The 10,736-nt window shown below is 59.4% G+C and overlaps 1 protein-coding gene across 1 annotated transcript in view; it reads right to left on the reverse strand.

Moving 5' to 3' along the window:
* ARHGAP8 (Rho GTPase activating protein 8) overlaps positions 1-10,736 on the reverse strand; it is a 40,317-nt gene that overhangs the window by 10,622 nt on the left and 18,959 nt on the right. Inside the window, exons 7-8 of the mRNA XM_014533171.1 lie at positions 9,448-9,558; positions 1,219-1,292 (exon numbers count right to left, since the gene is read on the reverse strand). Of these exons, the coding sequence (XP_014388657.1) occupies positions 1,219-1,292; positions 9,448-9,558 (185 nt within the window). The remainder of the gene's footprint in view (positions 1-1,218; positions 1,293-9,447; positions 9,559-10,736) is intronic.

Here is a 10,736-nt window from a genome sequence, read left to right on the forward strand (position 1 = left end):
CTCTGTAAAAAATCAATAACATATATTTAAAATATATATATATTTAAAAAAATAACCCATTCATGCTGTCTCAGGCCACATAATTCATGGTGGCTTGTGACACAGCAGGGAAGCCCAAGCAGTGACCTCCACTGTGAGAGCTCAGGCCCCTGATCTCCGACCAGCTCATCCCCGAAGGCAAGGCAGAGATCAGCCACCCTGAGCCCAAAAGGCGGGACCCTGTGCTGCGGTCACCGCGGTAACCAGGTGCCTGGGGCGTCAATGAGGAAGCGCTCAATTCACATGTTCCCGCAGCAAGTAGCTGCTGAGCCCAACGGGGGGCTGTGTTCATGTGCGGGGGTTTTTGTTTGTTTTTAATGAATAAAGGAGCAGCTGCATGAAAGAAAAAGACACCGCTTTCACAGTGTCTGACTTTGGTCTTTATGCGCTACCTTCCGTCCCCTCCTGAAACACACAACCGAAAGGAACGTAGGAGAAATGGCGTCTAGTCAGAGTGGAGACAGCTCCAATGGCACGCAGGCCCTCCAGCCACGGAGGCGCTGTCTGTGTGACTGAACGCACAGTTCCTGGGGCACACACACACACACACACACACATACACGCACGCACACATACACGCACATGCAGCACCTGTCCCAGCCCCTCCCGTCCCTCCTCTGTAAGGATCAAAGCAGCCTCCACACACCTTCCCTGTGGCTCTGGGCCTGGCCTCCAGGGTCTTGGAGGGGCCACAAGGCTCAGCCCTCCAAGTCCCCGAGCGCCCAATGGGGTCTGCACACCAGGCTCATCTGTCGGGTCAGAGGAGTCCCTGCTATGGAGGCCCCTCAAGAAGCCTGAGAATTGGGCACTGCTATTGACCCATTGCACAGATGAGGAAACAGAGGCCCAAGGCCACACGGCGAGGACACCGTGGAGCCAGGATTCAGACCCAGACAGTCCGGGTCCAGAGCCCACAGCTGGAGCCATATGCCTGAGCCCGTCCCATCCGGGCACCCGCCCTGCGCGGGTTCCCATTCCTCCAATTCCCCGGCTCGGGGCGCTCAGGACCGGAGCGGGCCTCCCGGGAGGACACCCCCAGCCCTCACGGCCCAGGCGGAGCCCACACCCCTCACCTTTCTCCCGCAGGTACGTCACTGTGAATCGCAGCACCGGGGGGATGAGCTCGCCTCCCGGGACACCCCCAGCCCTCACGGCCCAGGCGGAGCCCACACCCCTCACCTTTCTCCCGCAGGTACGTCACTGTGAATCGCAGCACCGGGGGGATGAGCTCGCCTTGGTTTTTGTCTTTGAGGCTGAGGGGAGAGAAAAGACGGCAACAGCTGTCACCTGGGCTCGATGGGGGATCGCGACGGGGCTCTGGTCCTCGCCCCACCTGCGGGGAAGCAGGACCGAGGGCCCCGCGGAGGGAGACGCAGCCTCGGCCTCAGGAAGCAGGTGGTCTGGTGGCCAACGAGTGGCAGGAATAATACAACCGAAAGCGCGGTGTCGCCTCAGAGGGCAAAAGGGGGAAGGGCATTCCAGACGAGGGAAGCACAGAGGGGAAGGCCCAGAGGCGAGGAGACGTGGCCCTGAGGGCAGAAGCAGGGACCCGATGAGTAGGAGCCTCAGAGGGCAAAAGAGGGAAGGGCATTCTAGACGAGGGAAACCCAGAGGGGAAGGCCCAGAGGCGAGGAGACGTGGCCCTGAGGGCAGAAGCAGGGACCTGGGTGGATGCTGATCAATCAAAAAACGTCCGCAAAGAAAACCCGAGTGTGGCCTCAGAGGCCTGTTAACACTCAGCCTCTGGTTGCGCTAATCTGATACCGCACTGTGTACAACATACATGAAAGGCCCTCCCAGACACGGACACGGACACAGACATGGACACGGACACGGACACGGACACGGACACCGAAACAGATATGGACACACACACAGACATGGACACAGACATGGACACGGACACAGACATGGACACAGACACACAGAGACATGGACACACACAGACACACAGACACGGACACAGGCACGGACATGGGCACGGACACAGACACACACAGAGACACAGACACACATAGACACGCAGACACGAACACAAACACGGATATGGACACGGACATGGACACAGACACACAGACACAGACCCGGACACGGACATAGACACGGACACAGACACACACAGACACAGACACGAACACCGGCACGAGCACAGACACAGACACACACAGAGACACAGACACACATATAGACACACAGACATGGACACGGACATGGACACGGACACAGACAAACAGACACAGACACGGACACGGACACAGACACACACAGAGACATGGACACGGACACGGACACAGACACGGACATGGACACAAACACGGACATGGACACAGACACGGACATGGACACAGACACACACAGAGACACAGACACACACACACACGGACATGGACACGGACACAGACACACAGACACAGACACAGACACAGACACGGACACGGACATGGACCCGGACACGGACACAGACACACACATAGACACACAGACACGAACACGGACACAGACACGGACACACATAGACACACAGACATGAACACAGACATGGACACAGACACACACAGACATGGACACAGGCACAGACAGACACACTGACACAGACACACAGACAGACACTCTCCCCCACAGCTCATTTGGCAGAATCAGGATCTGAAGCCAGAGAGAGAGAGAGAAGGAGACATCGATTGGTTGCCTCCCACATGTGCTGAGAATCTAGCCTGCAACTGAGGAATGTGCCCGTGACAAGGAATCGAACTCGTGACTCTTCGGTCTGCGGGCCGACGCTCTAACCACTGAGCAGCCAGCTAGGGCGAGCTTGTGATTTTTTAAAAACAGGAGGAACAGAGAGGGAGGGAGGGTCACCTGAAATTACGGTGATAACAGGGAGGGTGGCACCCAGGCTGCTCCCACCCTCTGAGCCGGTCCTTCATCTCTCACCCCTCCCATCCTCTGAAGCGGGATGGATGGTGCAGCTCGCATCACGATCGGCGAAGGTCTCGGCCACAAGCCAACCGGGAGGGCCTGGGTGCCGCCAGAACTGGGCGTTGCCTCCCACATGTGCTGAGAATCTAGCCTGCAACTGAGGAATGTGCCCGTGACAAGGAATCGAACTCGTGACCCTTCGGTCTGCGGGCCGACACTCTAACCACTGAGCAGCCAGCTAGGGCGAGTTTGTGATTTTTTAAAAAATATATTTTATTGATTTTTTACAGACACGGACACAGACACAGACATGGACACAGACACACACAGATATGGACACACAGACACACAGACAGACACTCCCCCACAGCTCATTTGGCAGAATCAGGATCTGAAGCCAGAGAGAGAGAGAAGGAGACATCGATTGGTTGCCTCCCACATGTGCTGAGAATCTAGCCTGCAACTGAGGAATGTGCCCGTGACAAGGAATCGAACTCGTGACTCTTCGGTCTGCGGGCCGACGCTCTAACCACTGAGCAGCCAGCTAGGGCGAGCTTGTGATTTTTTAAAAACAGGAGGAACAGAGAGGGAGGGAGGGTCACCTGAAATTACGGTGATAACAGGGAGGGTGGCACCCAGGCTGCTCCCACCCTCTGAGCCGGTCCTTCATCTCTCACCCCTCCCATCCTCTGAAGCGGGATGGATGGTGCAGCTCGCATCACGATCGGCGAAGGTCTCGGCCACAAGCCAGCCGGGAGGGCCTGGGTGCCGCCAGAACTGGGCAGCGCCCATGAACATCACAGAAAGCACCCAGCGTGAGGGCCTACTGTGCGCCTGGCACGCTACTAAGCCCACTGGCTTCATCACAGCGCCTCCCGTTTACAGAGGACAAAGCAGACCGAGAGGCTAGTTGTTCTATCTGCGGTCACACAGCCTAGGGTTCAATCAAAGCAGACTCCCAGCCCCTGTCCCTGGAGCAGCCCCAGGCTTGCGTTCTGAGGCGGGGGTCTGGGTGCAGTGGGGGTGCTGGGAGGTGGCCCAGGCCCTGGAATGCTGTGAGTCACCTCTGCTCAGCTGCCCCCCTCTTTGGGAGGCAAATGGGCAAAGAGAAACAGGTTTGCTTCATCGGCGAGACCAGGCCCCCAAACTCTAACGGGTGGGGCTTCTGGCAAGTGAGGCCGGCACGTGACCTGAGCCGGAGCCTCAGGAGGCCTGATTCCCCCCACTCCCCCCACCGCCCCCCACAGTTTCCCAGGTGGCGTCTCACACTCTGCACAGCCACCGGGTGCCGGGGAGACCACAGACGCTTGTCCCCCGCCCGCAGCCACCCTTCACCTCTTCCCTTGCAGGAGCGTGCCCTGCTCAGCGAGGCCTTCACTCTGCGAGAGAAGCAGAGGCCAAGGAGCCACGCGGTCCCGCTCGCCAATGCACAGAGCATCCCCGAATCCGTCACCATCCGTCACTAACAAAACAGGGCGGAACAGGTACAGCGAAAACTACAAAACATCCTGGAAGTTTTGAAAAGGTCCCAATAAATGGAAAGACCGCCTGCGTTCACGGACTCAAATCGAAATATTGCTAAGATGGCAAACCCCCAAACTGACCCGGAGGCAGCACCATCCCCACTGGGAGCCCTGCGGCCTGTGCTGCAGACTGACAAGCAGGTTCTAAAATTAACATGGAAACTCGAGGGACCCAGAATAGCCGGAACGATCCCGAAAAAGAACAAAGTGGAGCACTCACACTTCCGATTTCTAAACCTACTAAACGCTTCAGTGATAAAGATAGTACGGCATCGGCATCTAGAGCAACAGGGCGGACTTGAGAGTCCAGAAATAAACCCTCACGTTATGGCCGACTCGTTTTCTTTTGTTTTTTTAATCCTCACCCAAGGATATGCTTTAAAAAAAAAATTAGAGAGAGACATCAATGTGAGAGAGAAACATCGATTGGTTGCCTCCTGTATGGAACCCACAACCTATGTATGTGCCCTGGCCGGGAATCGAACCCACGACCCTTCAGTGCACGGGATGATGCTCCAACCAACTGAGCCACCCTGGCCAGGGCTGGCCAATGGGAGAAAAAATAGTCTTTTCAACAAGTGGTTCTCGTTTGTGTGGAGTCATCAGGGAAGGCTTCCTGGAGGAGGGGACTCTGAAGGAGGAAGAAGAGCAGGCGAAGTGCTAGGTGGCAGGAACTGGCTCATATAGTCTGACACCCTGTTGTTAAGCCCCCGTGGCCCTGGAGGGTGAGGGGGGCAGGGGTTCAATTCCAGTTACAGAGAAAGAAACTGGCATTGCTAGCTCGACTTCCCAAAGCTGGAAAGTGCCAGAACTGGGATGTGGCCTCCCCTCCCCCATCCCCAAGAGGCCCCTCCCTCTTCCCAGTGGCCCACCCTGGCCCAGACAGGGCTGCACTAAACACACATGTGCGTTTCCATGCTCCCTCTTCAGGCACAACGAGCCAGCAAGGACCTCCTGAATCTGACTGCCCCGTAATATACGGACTCAATTAGCCTGTTCTAAGGTGATGGCTTTCTGCTGTGTGCTGTGGAACCCAACTCAGCAAATTAACATTTGTGAATAGGACTCTGTTATGAATTTTAATGATGTTTATTCATTCATAGTCCAAGCAAATTACATATTCGGTGCTTTACTTAATATGTTTTTTGCCATTTTATTACAGTGTTCGCAACGAAGCGGCATAAAATATTAATTTAAAGAGCCGATCGCACCGATTCCCTCTCAGAGTGGCCCGCGCAGGTTTTCACAGGTTGTGCGATGCTCCTCGCCACTCCCTCAGGGTACAAGGAGCGGATTTTCACAGTGACGACTGGCCCGGCTGCAGGGTGGGGCACGGCCGGCCGGCGGGCCGTACAAGGCCTGCGAGGTCACGTGGTCTGGCCCTGCCGGCCGAGGCACTAGGGGTGAGTTCATTAAGTGTTTGACCAAACATCGCGGGCCAATGTTTCCGTTGATAGTTTTGTGTGGCCTGCAAATGATGTTCTAAATATCCCATGGCCCCTGGCAGAAAAAAGGTTCCCCACCCGTTTGTAAGCATGCACCCGGCTTTTGTAAAGGACATCACTACTGCCTGCTTCGATCGGGAGCTCAAACGCCGTGTCCACACGTTCTGAGGGGCACCTGCTCAAACCCAAGACCACAGGGCCCTGGTGGGCTTCGCAGAGCAGAGGGACCACACAGACTACTGCGCGTCCCCCACACTCGGGTGGGTGGCTTTTTAAAAAGTATATATTTTTATTGATTTCAGAGAGGAAGGGAGAGGGAGAGATAGAAACATCCATGATGAGAGAGAATCACTGATTGGCTGCCTCCTGCAGGCCCCACACTAGGGGTCGAGTCTACAACCCGGGCACGTGCCCTTGACCGGAATCGAACCCGGGACCGTTCAGTCCGCAGGCCGACGCTCTATCCACCGAGCCAAACGGGCTAGGCCTCGGGTGGACGGCTTTTGAAGCCCATGAGGTGGGCGTGCTTTTGGTTTTATATTTTTAAAGGTTTATTAGACAACACGAGACAGAAGTGGTTCTGAGCAACAAAAGAGCGAATCCAAGAGGCGCAGCTGGTCATCAGGGGGAGGGCTGATGACGGAAAGGCCAGTGGCCTCGGCCACAGCCGCCAAGGACCCCCGGATCAGGACACAGCAGCAGCAGCAGAACTGGGGGACAGCCGAGAACAGGCCAGAGGGTGACAGGTGGCTTGAAACTCCCGGGCCTGCTGGCTGGGCATCCCTGGGACCCTCCTCTGAGCCGAGTTCTCACCAGCGCCCCCAGAGGGGACCACAGTCACTGCAGGTGCGTTCCCCACCCTGCCTTCCTGGGGCCTTAGGAGTGTGAGGTCACACCCTCACAAGAATGGGCCACGCCAGCACGTTTTTACAATATTTAAAAAAAGAAAAGGGTGCCCTGGCCGGTGTGGCTCAGTGGTTGGGCATCAACTCATGCACCCAAAGGCTGCCGGTTTGATTCCCAGTCGTGGCACATGCCTGGGTTGCAAGCTCCATCCCTGTGGGGGAGGCAGGAGGCAGCTGGCTGATGTTTCTCTTTCTTCGATGCTTCTGTCTCTCTCCCTCTCCCTTCCTCTCTAAGATCAATTTAAAAATATTTAAAAAATAAAACTAGAAAGAAGAAGAAGAAGAAAGGACAGGAAGTGCCGTTTGGTGAGCTTTCGTTCCAGTGATATTCAGGGGAGGGTCCCGTTTGAAATAGACTGATTCGCGAAGTGCTTACAAATGTCGCTGAGGGGACCCCTGTGTGCCTGGCTGGGGGGCGGGATGAGCCTCCACGGCCAGGAGCTACACTTTCCATAAAGTTAGACATTCAGTGCCTCACGTGCAGCAGCCACATCTTGAGGTCTCGACAGCCACACGTGGACAGTGCGGACCATGTCTAGCATCACAGAAAGTTCTGGAAAACAACGGTCCATCTTTAACGGTGATGACACACCGAGGCGCCCATCCTACCTCCTCCCTGCACGCCAGGCACCCCCCCTCCCTGCTGCACCTCCCGGCCCTCCCTGCCAGCTCTCAGCCGGTTCCCGGGCCACCTGCCTGGCTGGGGGCGAGGTTCCTGCACACCCCCTCCCCCGCACGCCCCACACTGCCTGCCTCCCATGGGCCCTGGGGGTCCCGGGGGAGAACCCGTTCCGGCCTTTTCCACCTCTGGGGGCGCCTGCTTCCCTCGGCTTGTGGTCCTGCAACGTCCCAGCCCTGCTTCCTGCTTCGTCCTCACATCTCCTCTCCCTCCTCCTCCTCCCTCTTATAAGGACCCTTGTGGTGACACTGGGCCCCCCGACACCCGAGACCCTCAACCAGTCACACTCACACAGGCTGGGCCCTGGGGGTCCCGGGGGAGAACCCGTTCTGGCCTTTTCCACCTCTGGGGGCGTCTGCTTCCCTCGGCTTGTGGTCCTGCAACGTCCCAGCCCTGCTTCCTGCTTCGTCCTCACATCTCCTCTCCCTCCTCCTCCTCCCTCTTATAAGGACCCTTGTGGTGACACTGGGCCCCCCGACACCCGAGACCCTCAACCAGTCACACTCACACAGGCCCTTCTGCCATGTGAGGCGACAGATTCACAGGTTCCCTCGACCGAAACATGGACGTCGGCGGGGGGGGGGGGGGGTCACTGTTCTGCCCGCCACACCCTCCTCTCTGCCCTCCTTCACTCCAGGCCAAGAAGAGAGGAGGGGTCCCCGGGGCCATGTCTGCCGCCCCCTCGCCCCAGAGCATGTGTGAGAGGACGAGGGGTCCCCACACCCAGAGGCCTCGGGAAGGACAAGTGACAAGTGTGAGGTGGCAGGTGAGCTTCCTCCAGCCCCGCCCAGTGCTGCCCAGAGCCTTCTCATGTCTCCGCCTCTCAAAGTGTTTCAGGTCCCGCGAGGGATTTAACAGGTTTTATGTAGGAGAACCCACTGCACAGGACTTTCCAACAGGAAATGGCTCACTGAGGTGGAGCTGAGCAAACTGCTCCGGGACCCCCGCCCCCCGCCTCTGCTTCCTGTGCTTCCTATAGATCAGGCCCCGCCACCCCACGTGGGAGGGTAAGACCTCCCCTTTGCCTTCCCCCAACAGTGCCAGGCCTATGGCTCAAAACAGAGGGTAGGAGGATGGACAAAGAGCTCACCACCGAACCCAGAAAACAGCCAGAGAGACTCCCCACACAGCCTGGGGATCAGGCTGCCATCAAGGAGGGCCCTGTGTGCATCAGGGAAGGCTTCCTGGAGGAGGTGCCACTGCTGAGTCTTAGAGAGAGATGAGGTGGGCCCGAACGGGTGGCCCAGAGTCCTTTACAAGGTGGTGGGAAGTGTCCCGGCCGTGGCCCGGGACTGGGGCCAGAGCTGCCTGGTGCGCAGCAGTGATGAAAGTTGGGAGGACCCTGGGGCCCTGGTCCTCTGCCTGGGACACAGACACACACACACACACACACACACACACACACACACACACGGCGCAGGCATGCGGCTCAGTCACACGTCACTCTTCCTGCAGGACTAAGCTTGGCGACCGGAGGCAAAGGTCTGGGGACGACCTGCCCACACACAGGGCGTCCCAGGGCCCCCCACACACAGGGGCGTCCCAGGGCCCCCCACACACAGGGGCGTCCCAGGGCCCCCCACACACAGGGGCGTCCCAGGGCCCCCCACACACAGGGGCGTCCCAGGGCCCCCCACACACAGGGGCGTCCCAGGGCCCCCCACACACAGGGGCGTCCCAGGGCCCCCCACACACAGGGGCGTCCCAGGGCCCCCCACACACAGGGGCGTCCCAGGGCCCCCCACACACAGGGGCGTCCCAGGGCCCCCCACACACAGGGGCGTCCCAGGGCCCCCCACACACAGGGGCGTCCCAGGGGCCCCACACACACAGGGGTGTCCCAGGGCCCCCCACACACAGGGGTGTCCCAGGGCCCCACACACAGGGGCGTCCCAGGGCCCCTCGGAGGAAGCGAGGACAGGCCGCGCGGGCTCACTTACTACTGCAGGCTGACACCAAACTGCTGGGTGGGCAGCGGGGGCCGCGGCGGTGGCATCTTGGTGGGAGCGAGTGGCCGGCCCTTGTGCAGGTTCCGGAGCTTCTCGTCGTACCTGCGGGCACAGCAGAGGCCGGCTCTCACCCTGCGGGCAGACACGCGGCCGCGCACGCACACACGCATGCACGCGCGCACACACACACACACACACACGCACATACATGCACAGACACACACATACACCCATTGCCGCAGGGGTTACACAGACGGCAGGAAGGGAAGTCCAACCCCATCAACTGCCCAGTCTCTCCTGCCAACCCCTGGCCACTGTGTCACCCACGTGTGTCTGCACAGGGACAGCCTGCTCTCTGGCAACGCCCTCCCGGCCACTGTCCCTGTGACACTGCTCAGGAGTCGCCTCCTCCTGGGAGCCTCTGCGGTACCCCCTCCCCGGGTCCCTCCCAGCTGGGTTCAGTGCCTCCTGCAGCCCTCCCCCCTCTGGTCCCTCGCAGCTGGGTTCAGTGCCTCCTGCAGCCCTCCCCCCTCCCGGGTCCCTCCCAGCTGGGTTCAGTGCCTCCTGCAGCCCTGTTAACACTGGCACGGCCCCGACCACCTGGGAGTGTCCCGAGGGCAGGCGCTCCCTGCACTGCTCCACCCCAGCATCTGGCACTGACTTGGTGCCCAGAGGGAGCCCAGCATCTGCACGCCCTGCGAGGCTGCTGGCCTCAGCTGCATGCAGCTTGGCGAGGGCCCTGCTCCTTCAGAGGAGACCCAGAGAGGGAGCTGCAAAGGGCACAGGCACCAGGGAGGGTCAGAGGGCACCAGGGAGGGTCAGAGGGCACCAGGCAGGGTCAGAGGGCGCCCAGGCAGGGTCAGAAGCATCTGCTGGATCGGGCCCCGCCCTGTGCTGGCTGGGGGGTGAGGCCACCACACACCTTCCTGGGCCCCCCTGCCCCCTCCCCACATGAGACGGGAGGGGGTCGCTCGCTGCGTGTGAAACAAAGCAGCAGACACACCAAGGGGCTTTCAGCAAACGCCACCGGCCCCGTGGGTGTCCAGGGCACCGGGATGTCCTGAGAGCATTCGGTCCCCACAGCGTCCCCACACCCTGACTGCCCCTGACTCCGGTCCCCACAGCGTCCCCACACCCTGACTGCCCCGACTCCGGTCCCCACAGCGTCCCCACACCCTGACTGCCCCGACCTCCGGTCCCCACACCCTGACTGCTCCTGACTCCGGTCCCCACAGCATCCCCACACCCTGACTGCCCCTGACTCCGGTCCCCACAGCATC

This window comes from Myotis brandtii, unplaced genomic scaffold (assembly GCF_000412655.1).
Source record: "Myotis brandtii unplaced genomic scaffold, ASM41265v1 scaffold952, whole genome shotgun sequence".
NCBI classification, from domain to species: Eukaryota; Metazoa; Chordata; class Mammalia; order Chiroptera; family Vespertilionidae; genus Myotis; species Myotis brandtii.